General features: G+C 39.9%; 2 protein-coding genes across 4 annotated transcripts; one reads left to right on the forward strand and one right to left on the reverse strand.

Moving 5' to 3' along the window:
• Positions 1–1539: 1539 nt before the first annotated feature.
• On the reverse strand, positions 1540–4549 carry tp53rk (TP53 regulating kinase). Its single transcript, XM_049571770.1, has 2 exons — positions 4318–4549; positions 1540–2118 (listed from the first exon to the last, which is right to left on the reverse strand). Exons 1-2 carry the CDS (start codon positions 4538–4540, stop codon positions 1631–1633), a joined length of 711 nt encoding a protein of 236 aa, XP_049427727.1. The 5' UTR covers positions 4541–4549; the 3' UTR covers positions 1540–1630.
• A 3315-nt stretch (positions 4550–7864) lies between these two features.
• On the forward strand, positions 7865–19484 carry slc2a10 (solute carrier family 2 member 10). Of its 3 annotated transcripts, none has more exons than XM_049571195.1 (7): positions 7865–7910; positions 9915–9998; positions 12406–12481; positions 14168–15427; positions 17526–17648; positions 18743–18878; positions 18970–19484. In XM_049571195.1, the coding sequence occupies exons 3-7, from the start codon at positions 12478–12480 to the stop codon at positions 19064–19066; spliced, it is 1620 nt and encodes a 539-aa protein (XP_049427152.1). In that variant the 5' UTR covers positions 7865–7910; positions 9915–9998; positions 12406–12477; the 3' UTR covers positions 19067–19484. The 3 variants fall into 3 exon arrangements, with proteins under 3 accessions (XP_049427152.1, XP_049427145.1, XP_049427161.1); XM_049571188.1 differs by lacking the exon at positions 7865–7910 and adding an exon at positions 8053–8163; XM_049571204.1 differs by lacking the exon at positions 7865–7910 and adding an exon at positions 8056–8075.
• Positions 19485–22667: the final 3183 nt, after the last annotated feature.

Consider the following 22667-nt stretch of genomic DNA (forward strand, 5'->3'; position numbering starts at 1 on the left):
TTGTTACAAATCCTACTAGCGCGCCATTAAGTGTATTACATTTAGGTGGTTGAAAATTGAACCCCCTTCATATAAGGATTGGATTTTGAAGGTATATGAAATCTATGAAATGGAAAAAATCACCTATGCTGTTCGACTTCAAAAAGAAAAATTTTTAAAGAGATGGATGCCTGTGATGCCTCTGATATTGCAGTGATGTATTCCTGAGGTTTGATTTACTGATTCATGAATTTATGAATTATGACTTATTCTGGATATGGTATTTGGTATTTCCACCCCCCCCCCCCCTTTTTTTTTTCTCTTTCTATTTATTTACATCTTATTTATATTTATTTATCCTTACCAACCCCCCCCTTTTTTTTTTTATTATTTACTAGCATTATTAGCTCTGATTGTGGAGTTTCTAATCTGAGCTATGAGACGGCATTGATTGTATTTGTGAAGTGAGGCATATTTCCGTTATAACAAGGACTGGATTAAAGGAGGAGGGTGGGGGAGAGGAGAAGAAAAAGAAAAAAAAAGGACATTTCAAATGAAAGGACTGATGGGAAAATGTGATGATTGTGGCAAGTTACTGGTGTATGTCTGTTGGTTGTTAAATGAAAAATAAGTTAAAAAAAAAAAAAAAAAAAAGAGTGGGGATCACATCACATTGACCTGGTCCTCCTGCTCGCTGTGAGAGGTGTGCAACATTTCGCTGCAGCTTTTGACATACATATCAAACATGGTACAGACATGTGAATTGCATTTACTGTGTCATAATTAAACAAAAATAAATATTAAAAAGGAGGCGTGCAAGGGAGCGTCTTCTTGTTGGAAATGGAAATGCAATGTCAGTGCAAAAAATGAAAAACAGAAAAGGCTGTGCTTTGAATTTAGTCTCATCAGGTCCATGCTGCTCTGTGCTGGACAACTATGAAAAACAATTCCCTCAGCTGTCGAGGACAAAAAGCTAAATAACTGTGATTTTCACAAATGTTTTACGTTTAAGTGTAGTACAGTAAATCCTAACATAAAAAGGAAATACATATAACAGTGTTACTGTTACTGTTTTCTTAACTTATTTGACTGGTTTGGTTAGATTTGCACATTTCAAATCGAGGGGGTTAAAAGAGGGAACATATCCCAGGAAGTTCTCATTTGGTGCTATAGCCTATGTACAACCATTGTTTCAATAACATATCCCAGGAAGTTCTCATTTGGTGCTATAGCCTATGTACAACCATTGTTTCAATAAATGAAAAAAAAATGTTTTGATTATTTTTCTTTTAATTTTCTTTAATTTTTCAGCCAAACTCCACCTGTTTTTATCACGGACATCAAAACACATTTTGCCTTTAGAAGCAGTAGTAGTTGCTGTAGTAAAATGACCCAATGGACACCTGTGTCTCTGTAGATTCTTAGTAGCCTACATGCCATGGATCGTGAGACTCACCAGCACGTGTGAGCATGTAGTCTGACCTGTATGTGACATTTTGTTTTTGTTTTTTCAACACAAACTTTCCAACATCATTAAAAAGTCCATCTTTTCATCATCGATTATATTTGTAGATAACAATTTTTTAATGAGAACACATTTTCAGAAACATCATTTCCAGAGAGGCTTGTCCCTGTAAACACCAATTAATCATTATCCCACCATCGACCTCTTCCTCCCTCTCAACCGAACCTCATCAAGCTTTTTAATGACAGCTGATGACTTCTTGGATGATGCTATATAGCTCTTCAGCAGCCTCTCAAACAGCGCCTCTGTGTTGGGGTGGGTACTGAGGAAAGCCTTCTCCAGCACATACAAGTCCACTCCCTTATCCTCTGGCAGAGCGGAGATGTAACTCAGGCCAAAATCGATGAGGAACAGGTCGGACTCCCCGTCTTCTCTGCCAGGTCTCAACAGCATGTTGGAGGTAGTCAGATCTCCATGGATGACGTCCTCGTCGTGCATTTTGGCCAGGATGTGGCCCACCCTGTCAGCCAGCCACTCCAGCTCCGGCTCTTTACAGGAATCAGACTGCTGAGTGGAAACGATGTGGTCACGCACGGTCGAGGAACCCATAATTTCCTCCAAGAAAATACAGTGGGATGTGTAGTCCACAAAATAGACTACAGGGGCAGATATGCCTGAGAAGAAGAGAAGTTAAAGGAGAGTCTGATTTAACAGTGTATGTTGGACTCTAAAATTACAAAGGCAATTCATTACAACTATAAGCCTGTGTTTTCTATTATTAACAAATAAGAATGACATAATTCTGTATTTTCCATAATGTAAACAAATCTCATGAAAAAAGATAAGTCCATCTCTACTTTCTGGCTCTACTCTGTCTGTGGCTCTCAGCCACAACACTATTTTAATACAATAAAAACAAATATATACCAGTTGTTCAATTTTTTTTTACAAATAATTTGGTTTAAAAAAGGAGGAAATTGTTCATTTGTTGAGGACTACTTTCAGCAGTGCATTAATACACATTTGATGCTTTAGTGAGTATTTGAGGCAGCCGGATGATTTTCTGGCATGATATGAACAAATAAATCAGAAAAATAACTGACAGATTAATCACTGATGGAAAAAAAAACAGCAGTGGCAATCCAAGTGGACTACAGCAGGCTATAAAAAAACAGCCCTGACCAAGTGAATCAGTATAAATAATAAAGCTATTGTTCAACAGTCAGCACAATCAGCACAGTTTCAAAGTGAACACCCAAGATTAGAGTCACCAATTCAGTATCTGACCAAATGTCTCCCCTTCTCCTCCTGAGATATGACAGTGAGTAATGACCAGAAAGTGTTTTATGCAGAACATTATGATGTCACAGTGAAGGTGACCTTTGACCTTCTGAATATAAAATGTCATCACTTCATCATTTTATCCTATTAGACGTTTGTGTGAAGTTTGTCATAATTTGTGTATGAATTCTTGAGTTATGGACAAAAACATGTTTGTGAGGTCACACTGATCTTGACCTTTGATTAATAAATTCTAATCAGTTTCTTCTTCGGTTCAAGTGACTGTGATTTGTGTCAAATTTGAATCCCCTCAAGGTGTACTTGAGATTTCATATTGACAAGAATGGGACGGATGGATGGAGGTACGGAGGTACGTACAGACGGACAACCCAAAAACATAATGTCTCCAGCTATGGCAACACCGGCGCGGTGGCATAAAAAAACTAATTCATGCTCTTTAGTTATTATTTTCTTCTTCTTCTACCCCTGTCTCACAGCATGGTGAAGCTAAAGTTAGATATTTGACATTCACTCCGAACCGAGCGCCTCTTCTTACTCTGTTTCACCCAGTGTTGGCAGTGGGGGGGGGGGGGGGGGGGGGGTGCCACTGGAGGATGACACAGGGACTATCCACCACTTAGTGCTCACTTCATGCAATGATTGCACTTTTTTCTATACTTACCATGTCAGGTGAGCCCTTGACTCCAGACCACTGCTGAATTGTATCACTACACTGGAAAAATTAGACCTTTTTTATTGAATTTTACTACAATTTATATAATGTCCTGAATTGCACAGGTGTGCAAGTGGCCCTTGAGGTTTTTTTTATCATGTGTGTGTGGTTTTTGATGCAGAGGAGTAGGGTAAAACAGAGAAAAAACACACTTTGACAAATGTGTTTTGCAAACCCAAGGAGTGGTTTGGAGTCACTTGATCACATGACATGAAAGCTATTGAATAATACTGTTGAAATTTCATGAAAAAATATCTATACAAAACAGAAAATGTACTGAATTCCAATTTTGTAATGAAGTGTGTCTCATTTGTCCAGCGTAGTAATACAATTCAGCATTGGTTTGGAATCATTTGGTCACAATATGGAAATCACTGAAAACACCTTCTGAATTTTCCACTGATATCAGTTAGAAAGAGGTGTGTCTCATTTGCCCAGTGTAGTGATGTGTGGTATGGGATTGGAATCACTTGGACACTACCTGGAAGCCATTAAAAAATGCTGAAATTTCATTCATTCATTCATTCATTTTCCGTAACCGCTTATCCTCTTCATGGTGCATAAAGCGAGCAGTAATTTGTTGATAGTCCGTGTGTCATCCTCCGGAGATTAAACGCGAGGTTCCTGGAGTTGAGTTAAACGCCCTCCTGCTGCCAACACTGGGTGAAACACAATCACTTCACCGTGGTCCCTCACATTCAGTTTGGTCAGCCTTTCACCTTCCAGTGGCACAATTCGCGTTGTATAACACTCTCGTCTCAAGGCTAGCTGGAATAAGCTATAATTAAGATAGTTTAGCTACTTTTATTTCACCGTATGCAGACTTCTAAAGTTACAGACCAGGCCAGGTTTAACTTGCCTGCTCTCCGGCAGCGCAGTATGGAGCGGACCTCCTGCACCGTCCTCCGGTGTGTCAGTTTTTCGTCCAGTACTGGGTGTCTGTAACGTTTCGGGAACCTTTCTTTCACAATAGTCGGCTTTCCCAGAAACTCTGTCCGGTAGACCCGGGCTTCTGCTCCTTGTTTTAATAACTCCGCTTTCCTGAGGAGCTCTGAGACCGCCATGCTCTTCTCCTGGGCCATGTTTACTTCCGGTCTCTTTCTACTATCTGCTGTCCTCCTGCTTCCTCAGCTCTGTCTCTACAGGCTGCCATCTAGCGGCCACCAATGGTACACACAACCTTCAGAAGGAAATGTCACACTGACACGGGGAAATGAAAAGAAAAGTTCTTCTCCCTTTAAACATCTCTAAATCTCCGTACAGATATATTTATATAAACTAAAGCTCCCTTACTTTATCCAGTAGCAGATCTAATATTTCCTCTATAATCAGGTATGTTATTTTAATACTCATCTGGGGAAAAACGACTAATAATTGCAAATGTCTGTCCTTTTTTTCCCAACAGACTAGATAGTACATTTACAATCTACTGATAGGATAATATATATGCTATCTGCCTACCTCTGTCCTATGTACATCTGACCTTGATATTCATGTGAAAAATAAAAGGTATACCATAAGGCTTTTTCTTCCCCAGTAAATTTACTATCAAATATGGTTTCCTTAGATCTGATTTTTGTTTTTCTTCCATCCATCTTCTAACCGCTTCATGCTCTTGAGGGTCGCGGGGGGGCGTGGGGGGGTGGGGCTGGAGCCTATCCCAGCTGACATTGGGTAAGAGGCAGGGTACACTATGGACAGGTCGCCAGACTATTGCAGGGCTGACACATAGAGACAGACAACCATTCACTCTCACATTCACACCACAATTTAGAGTTACCAATTAACCTAGTCCCCAATCTGCATGTCTTTGGACTGTGGGAGGAAGCCGGAGTGCCCGGGGAGAACCCACGCTGACACAGGGAGAACATGCAAACTCCGCACAGAAGGGCTCCCACACCCGGGATCGAACTGGCAACCCTCTTGCTGTGAGGCGACAGTGCTAACCACCACACCACAGTGCTGCCCCTTTTGTTTTTCTTGACAACCATATTTCTTTTTATTAGACACACTACCTGTTATTATACTGTATTTGTTTGACTGTCCTTAAGAGGAACAAGAAGGACTTATTGCTGCTCGATCGCTCTTCTGTTGCTGAGACCCTGACCTCTGACCTCCCAGGAAGAAACAAGAGGACAGAGAATGTCACGGCAGAGCAACACATAAACTAATAATATTGATTACTTTTATGCATATTATTTAAAATGACAATTAATATGCTTCTGCTACCTCTGGAGTTACTGTAACAATTCAAGAATACAACTGCTGCTGTTGTATTCTTAGTATAATACTACAACTGTACTCTGCTTCTGCTGTTGGAAGAATTTTAACCAAAACTGTTTTATATGAAAGATGTGCATGCTCTAAACCCAGGTTATGTTAATAACCAATTCTAGAGAGCAACTAAATCTAATCAAAGGTCTCATTTAAAACAGTAAAAATGTGGGGCAGCCAGTAGCTCACCCCATGTACTGTAGGTTTAATTCCACCCTGCAGTCCTTTGCTGCATGTCATCCCCTCTCTCTCCCCCTTTTTCATTCATTCATTCATTCATCTTCTAACCACTTCATCCTTTTGAGGATGAGCCTATCCTGGAGCCTATCCCAGCTACATCGGGCGAGACAGGTCGCCAGACTATCGCAGAGACAAACAACCGTTCACACTCACATTCACACCTATGGACAATTTACAGTTACCCAATCTGCATGTCTTTGGACTGTGGGAGGAAGCCGGAGTGCCCGGAGAGAACCCATGCTGACACGGGGAGAACATGCAAACTCCGCACAGAAGGGCTCCCACGCCCGGGATCGAACCAGCAACCCTCTTGCTGTGAGGCGAGAGTGCTAACCACCACACCACCGTGCCGCCCCTCTCCCTCTTCTTAACACAGGATTTATACTTCTGCATTGAATCAACAATGCACCTACAGTGTTTATGCCATAACCTACTCCATAGACTGACATGCACCTCCCCAGAAATATAACTACATATCGTGGTGACACAGACCTCCTGTCTATTTTTGTAAACAAAAAACCATTTCCCTCAGTGGAAACAAAGCTTTTATTTACTTTTATTTCACTAATAAGAAACAATAAATTGTCAAGATTACCTTCATTACCTTTGTTAAATGTTGCTGTTGTCCCTGGCTTCATATGAGGAGAGGAAATCTCTGCTAGCCGCTAAGGTAATTTATACAATGCATTATGCCATAGGCTTGTGCTAATAACATTAGTATGTTGTATTTGTGGGGGAAGTGTGTCCAGCAAGTGTTTTGTCTGGGAATCCTACAAGTTATTATGAAAGCTGATTTGTGTACTTGTGTTTGAAATTGTTGCTATTAAGCCATGTTTAATGTGTGTTTTGGGTGTGTTTTAAATCAATTAAATTTAACAGCACTTCACAGAAACCCCACAGCCTACCAGTGTTTTGGAGGTGTAACTGCAGAGTGACACAGACTCACCACTACCCCAGTATAAATGCTCACAGTGGCACAGGCCACATGCGCATGCTATGGCATAGGCTCTGCATAGAGCTGATGCACAAGTACAATTCCGCCTTCACACCTAAGTTTTCCTATCAAATAAAGACAAAAAGACAAAAAAAAAAAAATAATAATAATAATGATAATAATTAAAACTTAATCTGAAATGTGACTGCGGCTGTTAGATAAAGGGTCTGGGAAAGTTTAATCAATATTTCTGAATATGAGCTACTCTATCTCAAAGCCAGAAACCAAAGATGTCTCAAATTGTGATGTCATGGGGTAGGCTATAAAGTCTAGAGTTTCTCCATAGACAATGAATGGGAGTCTGATTTTGTGGACCCACAGAATGTTTGTTTTCTTTTTTATACCCAAATGCTCTTTATTATATTCTAGTGTTCTCAGTCTTGAACAATCCCTGTAATGCTCTCAGTCATCAAGAACATCTTCACCATTCATTGTCTATGGAGCAGCTCCAGACAGTGACATCATAAATTTGAGTTTTAGCTCTCTAGTTTTTGGATTTGGGAGAGAGTTGTTCACGTTCACTGATATTGTCTCAGGTAACAGGAATAACATATATGAATCTTGCAAATGGGTGTAGTTCGCCTTTAAACAGTGCTTGAGTAACTATAGGCTACTCAGTTACTCCTACCACTACTATTATGGTCAAATTTGTAGCACAATAACCGCTAGGTTTTTCTGTACCTTAAATTCTGCAGTCATTGTGATTACCTGTTTATGAAATGATCTGAATATAAAACTACCGGCTGGTTCTTTAATCGTGCCAAGCTGTGAGCAGTGTGTTCAGCCTCTATAGGACTTTTCCTTCCTGGGAAAATTGTACAACGAAGTTGTCGACCTCTGGCGTCAAAACTTCGCCAACAAGTTTCTCCTCCTGCAACTTGACACTGCTGCCACGTAGCTCAGACTTCCTGAAGAGCCACAAGTTTCCAGGAGCATCTCAAACGGTGAGTCCTTTTCTCTTCCCGGATGTTTCAATAGAGCCTGTAAGTCAACAGAGGAATAAAGTGTCTCTAGAGCTCAGAACAATGTTACAAACACAGCGATGCAGCTGCCTGTTGTATTTGCCTGTCCCGTTAACAGCAGCTTGAACTCCTGGACGGACAAACTGTGTGAGTCGATGAATAACGGGCTGTTGTCCACAGCACTAAGTGTTAACTCTTATCAGGAGCTGGGAACAGGGAGGACTGGGGAAAGATTGTAAGTGGTCAAGCAAAGAGTCTGTTGTTCTTTCAATCTAAAGGACAAAACTGTAATGTAGCTGAGTGCATTTACTCAAGTACTGTACAGTTCTGACTGAGCACCACTTCATACTTTTACTCCACAGCAGTGTAGTGGGAATATTGTGCTCCACCACATTTATCTGATGATACTGGTTACTTTGCAGATGAGGAATTTCTGTACAAAACATATAAAAGCTAATGAAAAATTATGCACTGCGATATAAAACTGCTCAGCAGAATACAAAGTACTTAACTTGCTCCCTCTTGACCTGACTTGTTATTTATGGGAGGGGAGAAGGTGGGAGGCATGACAAATATATTTCAAGCACTAGGGAGGGACTTGTGATTTAAAAATATATATATTTTTTTTTGGTTTAGGGGAGGGGGCATACAACTTTAAATGACTGTATTTTGTAGTTAGTTGACCGCCACTTTTTTACAAGCATTTTTTGGGGGGATTTTTAAAAACTCTTTAAAATCCTCCAAACCACACCATTTCTAAACAGTAAAAACAGAACTTAATGATGGATTTTCACATTTCTGAAAGTCCTTGGACATTATGTAGCCTACGCTGAACTCTTCCTTTAGGAAAAAAAATAATATAACCAAATCTGAGCTTAAAATAGTAATATTTCATCTAAATCACTTTATTTCTACATGTCAGGGCTGTATTTCAACTTCAGAAATTTAGCTTCAACTTTCAACTTTTAACTTTCAAACATTAAAGGGTTAGTTTTAAAAACCTAAAAACCACCAACTGATGGAGGGAGGGTCATGAATTTTCTGCCAGTCACTCAAGGAGGCTCAAGGAAAAATATTTGTAGCTTGGGGAAGGGTCGAAATAAAAAAAAAAGCAACAACAAATAAGTCACACCCAAGCCACCCCCTCCTTTGATAAATAACAAACAGTCCTTTAGAGCTTTTTGAAAACATGCCTTCCAAAGTCATATTTCACCAGTAAAATAAATACAAAATACAGCCATTTGAAGTTGTATATCCTTCCCCTAAGCCACAATAAAAAACAAGAGTCAAAAAAATATTTGACATGCCTCCCCCTTTTTGCACCACCCATCCCCCCTCTTATATGGCAAACTGTCATTTAAGGGGGTGGGGGCCATTTCTGAGGGAGTTTTATTTCTGAAAACAGGATTTTTATTTGAGTAAAGAATCTGAATGCTTGCTGCACCACTGGATAAACTAGCTTCCACTCTTGACTTGACTCGGGGCTTATATCCAGTATGAGCACTGTAGCCTACAAATATTTGCCTTGCAGTTTCTCGATTTAAATAAAACCAACTGTAAACTTGTTTTAAGCACTCAATAAGCTGTTGCGTATATTTCATGGATTATAAAGACAAAAACTGTAATAACAGATTCACTATTCAATTCATTTACCACGCGAATGTCACACAGATCTGGTTAAACTTCTGAAATGTGAGAATTTTCTGTTTTTCTCAGTTTCGCAAGTATATCACTGTGAGTTGAATATTTTTGAGCTTTAGACTGTTGGTTGGATGACACTAGCCTTTTGAAGATGTCACCTTTGAAATTTAGATGGCAGTGTGATGACCATTTAAAGGTGAATTGGAAAAATAAGTGACAAATGAATCTAGAATGAAAAGAACCACTGGTTGTCACCTCAACATAAACAAAATGTTAATGTTATTGCTTCACTGTATCAGCATCAGAAAACATTAGTAACTCATATTTAATTCTTCTCTTGCTTAGGATCTGTATTGAAGATGTGACTGCTGAAGTCAATCCCCCGATGAGTGGTGGAGACATCTGGATCCCAGACTGGGAGAGTAACATGTGAGGAAATGAATGACAATAATAATGATGATGTTAATGAGAATAATAACAATAATGAAACAGTGTAGTCTAATACATTTGATAAAATAGATGGCGGTTAGTGCGCTGCCTGTTTGGAGGAACAGACGGGACTAGCACCCCAGGAGCTCAGCAATGTACTGCTGTGACTTAGGGTCAGCAGCAAAACCTATTTTAGCCACTTAAAAGGCTTACCTGAAAAAATCAATACCAGTTGAAGTGGAAGCCAAATTGAGGATAATTTCACCACCCTACCTTGCCATCAGACTACCACTACATTTTCTCAATCGTATATGTGTTCCTACGTAAAAGCTGTTTGGGTCAGACTTTGAACAGTTTATGAAAGAGACAACAATACAAAAACAAAAAACCTGACTCACAGCAACAATGAGATGCCTCTCATTGTGGAGACAAAGGAAACCTTTGTGAACCAGGGTATAGAGAAAAAGAACTTTTGCAGAGGGAGACTGAACAGGATGAAAAAGGGGGGAATGGAAGTGAAAGTATGAAAGTCATACAGCTGACCTAAAGCGGTGAAAAATCCATCCATTTTTGTGACTGATTTTGCTGAGCTGTCTGTATGTAAAACACTGGCTATAGATAAGTACATTATACAGCCCCCTTGTATATTGTGGCTGACCCCTCCCACCCTGGACAAAAACCTCTCAAACACTTACATGGTGGCAGGAGGCTGTGGTCCATCAGGACCAAGACCTAATGCCACAATAACAGTTCCTTCCTGTCTGCAGCTGGTTTCGTGAACAAAGCCCAGGATCCCCACTAACATGACATGACATGACATGACATGACTGTTATCCCCAACAAACAAACAAACACTGCTGAAAACTGTGCATTTTAATTCAGACACACTGTACATATTCTTTAATATTTTTTATTATAATTTAATTCTTCTCTAAATGTCTTGATTTTTGCAACACTTGCTTTGATTTTTAATTTCATTTTCTCTTACCGTGTATGTCAGTGTACCACTACACGCCATCTGTGAAAACCTACTCTGCAATAAATCAGATTTTGATACTAAATCACTGGTTGTTGACACAAGGGTTCAGAATCAGAATACGGTTTATTACCAAGGAGGTTTTCACTTACAAGGAATTTACTATGGCTTTTAGTGCATACATTAAACATACAATAAACATATTAAGAGCAAATAAAGAATAATAAGGCTAAGTACAGCAACACTCAATAACATAGATATAGATAGAAAAGTTGTAATAAAAATATGACTGACAAAGGTACTTAAAAAAGACATTACATAAAAAATATGTACAATATAGTGGTTTCAGAATTTACAAAAAAAAAAAAAAGCTGTTCAGTTGTGTAGGCTGTGCAAAAATATTAGTCGGGGAATGTGCAAAAGTTCACAGTAGAGCAAATGTGTGAAAAATATAGAGATAATAGTCTAAGATGTGTTAATGTAACACGTAAAGTCAGTATCAATGGGGATGGGGGGTAAGAGTCCATGTCAGCAGTGTTCCAGGACATTGTTGATGAGGCCCACTGCAGACGGGAAGAAACTGTTTTTATGGCGTGAGGTTTAGGTCCTGCCCTTGTCCTTGGCAGTGGCATCAGTGTACCAGATAGTGATGGAGGAAGTCAGGATGGACTCAATGATGGGTTACTTGGCACTATAATAACAAGGTGCACATCATCAGGGCTTTAAAAGTTAACCATTACATTTAAAAATAAACTCCAAAAGTAACTTAAAGTCACTGTAGGGACACAGTGATTAGTGATATAGTGAAGTTTCTCTGTTTGAGTTAAATTGTCTGAATTTTGAACCTTTACAGTAGCAATTGATTTTTTGAGTGCATCCACATATTGTTTTCAGTTTTAAACTTAGGAATAGAATGGGATTATCATATTATTTCTAAGGTTTAAAATATCCAAAGCTAAATTCCAGTCAGTACTGAACCAAAAAATGAAAACGAGGAGTTTTCCATGTAATTTCCCCGTGGCCTTTAACTTTTCCATCACTTCCAGTTTATTTCTAATAGTTCCTTTGGTGAGTTGTGGAAGTGGTGCTTTTCATCTCACTGGTGTTAATTCCTCCTTTTGTTGTTTCAGATGAACACCAAATCCCCTCTGCTCTGTCATTATCAGGCAATGGGATATTTGGTTTTGATATAAGACAAAAAACACTGATTGCTACAGAGCCATGTATTTTGTTGAGTCCATCTCAAGTGGACTCCCTAACGAAATAATGGCAATCAACAAGAGGGTTGTCATGGCGACAGGGCTGCAACAGGCTCTTGTTGGCCCCCTTGTCTTTTCTATGAGCAGGACACAAGACTCCCAGTGGGTGCCAGACCAGGAGAGCACAGTCCATATCATTATTATTTTCTGATGTTTTGCTTATATTTCACAGAGGATGTCTTCCAAGAAATGAATCCAGACCTGCACTGCTAGACTGAAATGTGAATATATCAGGACAGGAGCAATGGGTAAGTTATTTTTCATTGTAAGGCAGTTTGGTAAATTGTTACCTTGCAGTGTTTAGTTTTGCTCTAATGTAAAGTAAAGCAATGTCAGTAACAAATGAACGAGGTTCCCCTGTAGGGCTGACTATGTGACCTGTTTAAAGTCAGTGCAGATACTCATACTTCAGTGTCGCAGCTGCTGACAGCTGACATTTTCTGCTAAAACCTTTGAAACTACATTTAGACCAAGAGAGGTCACTATTAAAAATATCATATGTGCAAAGATATTCTGCAGTCAGTAAGGAACTGTTTTAAGCTTCTTTTTTCCTCATATCAATGAAAGACGGGGTAATTTTTAATCAGTATTGAAATTCAGCAGCTTCCATTTGGATTTAGGTTGGCCTCATTTGCATTTCTGTCAATAGATAGTGCACATGAAAGACTCACAGGTTCATGTTAGAAGCAGCTGCAGAGCAGTTGGAGTGATAAATGTGTATGATTCATTTGGAACTAACCAAAATGATCCATACAAAACCATTCTGACACTGGATGTACTTTTCACAAAAGTTGAGCTTTGATACATCAAAAACAGGAAGTCTACAGACTGCAATGACTTTATTTTATCTATTTGTAAAGGATCGTGCACACTTTGAAACACATATGCTATCTTTTCATGTATTGGGTGAAGCTAATTTACTTCTCTACTCAGTGTGCGATTTGTAAAAAGCAACAAAAGGACAAAAATAAATAGGTTATAGTTTGCCTCACTGCAATTCATAGTCAATTCAGAAGTCTGGCACTCTACATTTTTAAGTTTTCATTAAAATGCAACCAAAATGGACACAGACATTCTTTGGATGCTAGGTAGGATATTTAAATGGTGGTCAGATCAGTTTAACGGTGAGTCTGCAGTGATATTCAATATCTTGTTTGTACTGTGTGCACAATATTTCCTATTCATTCTGTTCATTCACTCTCATTTTTAACCAAATGTCACCAAAATATTTGATACCACACCTAAAACCAGCAGAATGATTTGAGATTTTTTTCAGAATTTAATCACCAATGCTTTGACTGTTGTATGTGCTTTAAGACTAAAAAGAAAAAAAGCTTTGCATGTGACATCATAGCCTCAGAGAGAATATGAGAAACCATGGCTTCCTGATGGCACTGTGAGTAAGTCACTTGTTCTAGGGATACAGAAGTCAAAGATTCAAACCCCTAGTTGGGCCAGTATCATGCTTTTAACTAAAGCCTCAGACAGAAACCAGCAGGTTGGTGTGTGATTTTTGCAGGGTTGTATCCCCAGCTGTTAAATCGTTGTGAATATTTTTAGTTGTGTGACCTCCCTCTCTCTGCCCTCGGCCTCTGGCTCATCCTGTGCTGCTTAATAGCCTAGAGAGCGAGTAAGGTCATCAGGAAACTACATGCACCTGGGAAGATGACACAAGTTGTGTGCATCCTCCTGTTCCTGCCCATCTTTTATGGACTGTTGTGGTTAAAAGTTGACATGTGTTATCCTGTGGTATTTTATCAGTTCCAAACTAAACCTCCCAATCTCCTGTCACGAGATACCCAGTTATCAGGTGCTTGGTTCCGTGGTTTAGTGGGAAGGTGGATGACTTGTAATATGAATATTTCAGTGTGTAAATGTAAGTCATTAGTTACTTTTCAAAAAGTAAACCATCTGAATGTTTTCCTTTCTCCTAGGTAACTCCACCCTCCTGTTGGCCAGTGTGGTGTCCACTCTGGGGGGCCTGGTCTTTGGTTATGAGTTGGGAATTATCTCAGGTGCTTTGCTGCAGCTCAAGGCAGAGTTCAGACTCTCATGTGTCCAGCAGGAGGCTCTGGTCAGCTCTTTGTTAATAGGAGCTCTGCTGGCCTCCATCGTGGGTGGCTCTTTGATTGACCATAGAGGCCGAAGGAACTCCATCCTTCTCAGCAACGTGTTGATCCTGACTGGCAGTGTGGTCCTGCTCATCAGCTCCTATGCTGCACTTTTGGTAGGCAGGATGACAGTTGGCTTTGCCATGTGTATATCATCCATGTCCTGCTGCATCTTTGTGTCTGAGATGGTTAGCCCACACCACAGGGGCTTCCTGGTAACACTGTATGAAGCTGGGATCACTGTGGGCATACTAGCAGCTTATGCCATGAACTACATCCTGTCTGACTCAAAAAGAGGGTGGAAGTGGATGTTTGGATTAGCTGTAGTACCCTCTGTGATTCAGCTGGTCTCTTTATGGTTTCTTCCATCCAGCACTCAGGAATCTTCAAGTCAAAGAGAGCTCATGACTACCAATGGAAACCAAGAAGCAGATGACTCAAAACTCAGCTCCAGCATGGAAAACAAGATGGTTAAGTACAGCAGCATGTACCTTTTCCAGCGTAAGGACAACATGAGAACTCGGACTGTCATTGGCCTCGGGCTGGTGCTCTTTCAGCAGTTCACAGGCCAGCCAAATGTTCTCCTCTACGCCTCCACCATCTTCCACTCAGTGGGGTTTCAGAGTGACGCTTCGGCAGTGCTAGCGTCTGTGGGCCTGGGGTTGGTTAAAGTGATTGTTACTCTGACCTCCATGGTGTTTTCAGACAGGGTGGGCAGGAGGCCTCTGCTCATCAGTGGATGCTCAGTTATGGCACTGTGTCTGATTACCATTGGACTCCTCAGTGGACATTCATCAATGAATGCTAAGAGGCCCTGTATTTCTGAGGACTTTAACGTTAACAGAACAGATTTACCTCATTTAACTGTTGGTAATCGGTCAGTTTTTGACATGCCTTTAGATGAGAGCCAAAGACTCCTTGCTAACAGAACACAAAATGAACATGTACTTGATAAAGTGAAACAGAAAGCAGCGGACATTCCTCTTGCATCCTCCCCTAGCATCCACGGCACAGTTGTGAACTGGATCATTCTCATCTGTTTGATGGCTGTTGTCAGCGCATACTCCATTGGATTTGGACCAAGTTTGTATTTACAGTTTGTATGATATCCTACGAAAATGCACACAGTTCATTCATATGATATCCTAATTGGTGCCTAACAGATAACGTCACATCCTTAACGTAAAGTTGTGTAATTAGTGTAAAGTTACGGAGGTCAGGTATAGGAAAAGAAACATGATGGGGCTTAAAATGACTCAAAATTTACACGGTTCCAAACAACAGTCTCCTGGAGAAAGTCTTGTGTCTTGTGACCCATCCATCACCCCAACCTGCCTCCTTATGGACCGCTCAGAACCATTTCATCCTTACTACCATCAGTATATTGGTCACGTGATTGCAGCTTTCCATAACATATTGATCATACACATCCTACTGGCCCATCATTACATGGGATATGTATGAATTTTGGTGCATTCTTTTTCATAGGAAAACAGTGTACAAACATACAAACAGTGCATGTGAACAGTCTGAATACTACACCTTAGGGTGACCATATTTTGATTTCCAAAAAAGAGGACACTCGGCCGGCCACGACATAGCCTACTTAAATGATACTTGCAGTTTACTCAAAGATGCCTTATCATTTTAATATATTTAAAATTTATATGTATGGATAGAAAATTCAGTTATATTACAAAATAATATCTCTCAAAGACAGAAATTCAGATAGGCCCCAATAGGGGACACATACACACACTAGAGTGTGGCGATCTGAGCCCGACAGTACCCGACAGGTCGGCCAGGTTTGTCAAAAATTTAGCTAGGAATTGTATTCGGGCTCGGGTCGGATTCGGTCAGCTTTCAGTGAAAATGTAGTGTCAAAATAAATAACATCCTGTTGTCTGTCCTGTTTATTGCTTGGGCACTGTTATTTACGTGACAACACCTGAACATAACACACACAGACACACATTGGCTGTTTGTTTCTACCTCTCCCCTCGCTGGAAGTCTCGGACCTCCAGCCGCCCGCCTCCGCCTTGATTAAACGCTGAAAATAAAATAAAAGAGGGAGACAGGTTTTTCCTATTTTATCTTATTTTGTTTTATGTCTCCCTCTCCTCTCGCTGGAAGCGTCGGACCTCCCACCTCCCGCTCCCGTCTCAAACACGGAGGTTTCCCTCTATGCTGGGCACCCACGGTGCACGCCCGGCCTGTTAAATAGCCTGTAACCACTGTGTGACACAAACTCAGTGCTTTGGTCATTAAATAATGTCGGGCTCGGTTCGGGTTCGGACAGAAATATACGGCCCATGCCGCACTCTAACACACACACACACACACACACACACACACACAAACACACGGAACACCGGACATTATCATCAGTTTATAAAAATGCCCCGGACAGGACGTGAAAAGTGGACATGTCCGGGCAAAAGAGGACGTTTGGTCAGCCTACACCACCTGCACAAATAACCAATTAGTTGTGGAACTCGACCCAATCCGTTGACACAAGATCTGCGCCCGACCCAAAACCACAAATCCGATGATGACCATGTGCTGTTCAAACAATACGGTTAGGCAGCACATTTAAAATGACAATTTTGGGTCATTTCATACAATTGAATTTAAGGTAACATATTTTAAAACGAAAGTTATTCAGGTAATGCAGCTGACATTAATATTCTTTGCAGCGCATCTCCACAGTTAACAAGCCGATTAGTAACGCACCTGATTGAAGTTACTCTCGTGTTCCAGCTGTCATAGAAGACAGAGCTGACACACAAGTCAAAAATGTTAAAACATCAAATTCAATTATAATTATTGTCAGTTCATTTTAAAATATATTAATCATCCAGCCTGCATGCTCCTTGTTTAACCCAGAACTGAACCTGTACATAAAATGAAAACAAAATACCACCTGCAAAAATTACCTTATTTCGGGTCACCTGCCAGATACCCAACCCAATGCAGGACTCTGATTTAGAGCTACACAGGACAAGTTAATACAGCCATACCATCAGCCTACATTAATAAGCATTGTGGAGTTGCAAGCATGCAAAGTTGCTGAATGTAGCTTTACCATCTTTAGAATGACATTATCCAACATCCAACACTTTTCAAGTGGATTATCGGAGCTGGGAAATTAAGCAGTTTTTGTTTGTTTGTCTTTGACCAGTGACCTGGCTTCTCCTCAGTGAAATATTTCCAGCTGCTATCAGAGGACGGGCATTCGCATTCACCAACTGCTTCAATTGGGCTGCCCACCTGTTGTGCACATTCACCTTCTTAAATTTTGTTGGTGAGTCCCCATCTACCATTTTCACAGTTTTGACTAGTCCCAGTCAGAAAAGCGAAGGTGTAACTAACGACATTAATGAGGGTTCTGTTCCATTAACATTTCCCAGTAAGCCAGTGGGTCTACAGTAATAATACCAGCGCCCTGGAACTGGAAAAAGACACAGAAGAGAGCCAAAGTGATTCATTACGCATGTGTTCACAGCTCAAAATGTTTGCCATGTAAAAGTCCTGTTGAAGTTGTCTGATTACTAACTTGGGCACTAAACATTATCCGTCCACACTGGTTATAAGTAGTTTGATTTGTGGTCTTTATAAAGGCCGATCCCATGACGCATAACAGAGAGATGTCTGAGCCCCATTTTAACATCACACTTTGCTGCCTCATTGTATCCCTGCATGCACCGCAATGAACAGAAAGCAGAAACATCTGATTGGTTGACGCTTCACCACATTATTAGAGCACTGGAAAAGCTGTGGCACTGTGATGCAGTGGTTAGCATTGTCACCTCAAGGCAAGAGGGTTGTATCTCTATGTTTTGCATAATCAACTGAAACTAAGAATCTTTTTTTTTTCCATTAACTCAGAATGAGCCATTTATATCTACATAGGACGTGGGTGCTCGTCCAACTTGGTTTTTTTTGTACAGTAGCCCAGAATGGACAATCCAAACACTGGCTGTAGATGGGGCCATTCGTGTTTTCATGTAAGCCGCTGTAGTTCTGCATACTTGACACATGGAAGAAGTTTCAGTTGGTTGCAATCTGTAATTTACCACTAGATGCTATTAAATCCTACACACTGGGCCTTTAGTGAAAACACTTGTGTGGGTGGACCACTGTGTAGGACTTAAAGCTAAAAAAAAGTATTTAAGAGCAGTCTAAAGATCTAAATAAACATTTATAATTGAGCGATCTTACAAAAATATGATATGCTTGAGGCCATAAAATCAGTTTGCCAGATAACTGTGTCATTGATAAATTCATTTCCGTTCCTACTTCAAACTCCCAAAATGATTGAGTCATATTTTCTCTCATGTTGTTCCTCACAAGTGAAATGATGGTCAGCAGAGAATGAACTATGTTTTGAATCAACAGATGCGATTGGTCTGTCAGGGATATTTCTGCTGTACGGGATGACCGCTGTGGCAGCTGGAGTCTTCTTTTATGTCATGCTGCCAGAGACCAAAGGAAAGACTCTGGAGGAGCTCGACAAGGAGCTGCGTTTAAACATGTAGGATCTATACTGTCTCATGAAATACATATAATCATGTCAGATGGTATTCTGAGGCACTGATGTGTGTGTCCTTGACCTTATTTTGCAGGTTTAACCACAGGGAAGACTACTGTTGCATCAGCAACCGGAGAAACACATCCCCACAGTACCAGAGAGTGCACTGTCACGTCACCTCCTCTGAGTGATTCATTATATGATATCACCATACTGATAGGCACTGGGGTATAAAAACCATGATCGTTTTAGATTGACAGTAGGTTTCACTCTGTTGCACTGAATGTTGGGATATATGTGTGATATCTTTGTGAAAATTTGTTTTGTGTGATGTTGTGTTGCAGTCATATCAAATATTTTTACAACATAGAGGTCTATGTTGTTCTACTTTACATTACTGCAGTTTCACAAAGCAGAAAGTGACTGTAAAGGACATTTTGGGTGTGTTCATTTACATTTTTGCTGAAAAGTAATTGAGTTTGCACAATCACCTGTGGAGTTGTTTTTTCGCCTGTATGATCATTTCACCACTCTACTGTGTTTCCCCTTCTGCAATGAAATTGTATTGTTAATGGGACAATTACAAATGAAACAATGACCCTCTGAGTTTCAAATGATTCCTTAGCCTTGAGCCCTGGATGTAATATGCTATTTCTTCTTAGCATGGCCACACTGAGCTGTTAGGGGATGCAGGGGAAGGCATTCACTGTTGCTTCATTGGTTGGATTGGGCTGTGTTAAGCCCTGACAAAACATAGCGAAACATTTAGTTAAACAGAAACGGTGGTGCGTTGAATTCTCTGTTGTTGGGTGTCATTCAGTTCAGTTTAAAGGGGCTTTATTGGCATTATGGGAAACATATGTTACATTGCCAAAGCAAGTGTGAAATAAACACAAGAATTGTATGTACAATATGTAAAGATCAACTAGAATTTAGTTTATATCCATGTTGCTGCTGATTGGGTAACACCTCTGACAAACTCACAAAACAAGAGAAAACAAACGTCAGAGCCAGTTTCACATCGTGTTACACCCTTTCTAGGAAACATGTCGTTCAGTTGGGAAATAGCAAAACAGTGCACACATTTTAAGATTGAATGTGCCTTTGGTGAGGTTTAGGAAAGAGAAGTGGGGTTGGTTAGGGTAAGGGTAAGAATCTGTGCATTCCAACACCTTTACTACCATACTATATAGTATGGCAAAAAAAAATACTTTGTCCCAAAATATACAATGTCAAATGCTGAACAACAGAAATACGAGGATGTCCTGCTACGTGTGGTCGTATTTTGCAGTAAGAAAGCCAGCATGAGAGAGAGCTCTGCTGTTGTTACTTTGCGATGTATGTAGTTTAACTTTTAACTTAAACCTGCATGTGGTGGTTATTCTTGGTCCCATATAACCACTACGATGGCTGAGCAAAAATATGTCTGACTTGATACATCCAAAAAATCCAAAAATCAATCATTATTTATTATAAACAAAAAAATAATACAACACTCAGAAGGTATAAATTTAAGTCTAAATAAGGATTGTTAAGACAAACTAAGGATTATATAAAAAATAAAGGCAAGGACAGTCTCTGCATCAGGCCCTGAGGATGTGAGGTTGAAGACTTTCCCTCCTGCTCCAGCCACACCCTCCAGGCAGCCTCCCTTTGCTTTATCCTCACTCATACACAGCCACAACATGTGGTCAACTCAGGCAACAGAAAGGGGTCAGAGTTTGCTAATATAATTGTGGCTCCCACACTGCATACATTGTAGAGTCAAATATTCACTATTATATTCACAATAGTAAAATAACATATGCATTTCTTTGTCAATTATTCTCATAGTTATGTCCTTTTGTTGGTTATCTTTATGATGATTTTGTTCACTTTAACAATTAACATTCCTATTATTACTAATTGACTGCTCATCTGTCATTGCAGCTTCTGACAGCTGTTTAGAGCTATCATCTGTTTGTGGTTCATTCGATGTGACTGCAGAGAATTGTGGGTCAGAATAGTCAGACAAGCATGTTGACTTGAAAACTGCAAAATACAACCAGATGTAGTAGGACATCCTGTATTTTGGGCATTCTGCATTTGACATACTATGCACTGGGACATACTAAATCTTTTCTGGCATACCATATAGTGTGGTAGTGCAGGTACTGGGAAGCACAGTGACTTGCCATACCTTGAGCCTTTTTCTTAAAACCAAGAGCAACATCTAGTGGGCTCATAAAAATAAAGGAAATGGTTCATAGGGCTTTGTTTGCCATAACTACTGGCCACAAAGTAATCCACTACTAATGTGTCTCTTTGGAAGACACTGGCCTTGTTTTATGCAAAAATGTATCCTTTAAATACAGAGGTGATTTTGTAGTAAAAGACTAACATTTGGCTTGAGAAACAATGCCTTTAAAGACTGTAGAAAACTCTGAACTTTCATTTCATTATACACAACAAAAGTTCCATGACTTTTCCAAAACTTTCTTTTTTTTTTTTTTTTCTAATTCCATGACTTTTCCAGGCCTGGACAACAATAATGTTAAATCCATTTATATCTGTATAGGGAGCAGGTCCTCCTCTACAGAAACCATGATGTTGCAGCATCATGTTTATGCAGTAGCCCTTAACAGACAAACTAAACATCGGCTCTAGGTAGTGCCATTCATGTTTTCACGTCGACCAACATACTTGGCAGCCCCTCTGCAACATGCATCAGAAAAATACTGTATATATATTTATTATGGTTTAAATCACGTGATCCATTTGTTTTGAGAGGAAGAGACCTCTGTGGATAATTCACCTCCCAGTAACCACCTCCTGTACATCTGGATCTTAAGTTATCAGAGAAAAACGTAAGCACAAATTAGCAAGTGCTAAGATAGCAACCTGTCTTTGACATGCCAAACAGCATAGGAGAAACACAGATTTATAAAAAACAAACTGCTTTATTCCATGATTTTACTGGTTTAAATCATCTGGTCTGTTTGTTTTGGAAAATAAGAGAACTCCGAGGATAATCTGGCTCCCTGTAAAAACCTCCTTAACAATGAACACTGAAGGAATTCTAAACTTAAGTTTCAGCTCTTATATTTGCAGTCCTCACCGCTAGATACTACTAGGGGCTTATTCATACTCCACATTAGATACAGATACAGTGGAGTACGGAGCCTTCTGAGCATTCACTTGATTCATTTAATCCGTATTTGCGCACGTTATCTGAAAGCCTGCAGATACAGACGAAACAGAGCAGTACCACTGGAGTTCATGGAAGCAACCGTTGGAGATGACAAAGAAATTCAAATGGTGGTACATAAAGAATCAGTAACAGTGAAAAGCATTTTCCATCCACGTGATGTATATAATGGCTGCACTGACCACTGCTTTCTACAATGCTGCCTCTGTTTATAGGTACAATATTACAACCTCCTTCTTTGTTGAATGAAACTTTTAACTCTGCCCTCTAGGGCCATCTCTTGGTCATATCTATGCCATCATAAAGGAACCACGGAAGTATGAGGGTAGTGATGTTCACAAGCGCATCTATTTTCGTACATAAAAAGGGAGTATAATTGAGCCTTAATTCTCCCATAATCTTACACACCAGACCTTCTATAATTTGCATTTTGTAACATGATACAATGTGATCTGTGTATGTGAGAAGGGTGGTCTGTGTGAACATGACAGACATAAATCAGTCAGATGTACCTGATAAATAAAACACGTGTTTATTTACACAAATATTTTCAAATACTAGTCTTCTACATAAGGACATAAAAATATATACAGTGATGTAGGGAT

The sequence above is a fragment of the Epinephelus fuscoguttatus genome, linkage group LG1, assembly GCF_011397635.1.
Source record: "Epinephelus fuscoguttatus linkage group LG1, E.fuscoguttatus.final_Chr_v1".
Taxonomy (NCBI): domain Eukaryota; kingdom Metazoa; phylum Chordata; class Actinopteri; order Perciformes; family Serranidae; genus Epinephelus; species Epinephelus fuscoguttatus.

Excerpts from the sequence above, each read along its gene's own strand:
- tp53rk (XM_049571770.1), bottom strand. The coding sequence starts at position 4,540 with ATGGCCCAGGAGAAGAGCATGGCGGTCTCAGAGCTCCTCAGGAAAGCG. Across the intron at positions 2,119-4,317 it reads ACTGCGCTGCCGGAGAGCAG|GCATATCTGCCCCTGTAGTC; the intron begins GCAAGTTAAACC and ends TCTTCTTCTCAG.
- slc2a10 (XM_049571195.1), top strand. Across the intron at positions 15,428-17,525 it reads CTCCATTGGATTTGGACCAA|TGACCTGGCTTCTCCTCAGT; the intron begins GTTTGTATTTAC and ends GTCTTTGACCAG. Across the intron at positions 18,879-18,969 it reads AAGGAGCTGCGTTTAAACAT|GTTTAACCACAGGGAAGACT; the intron begins GTAGGATCTATA and ends CTTATTTTGCAG.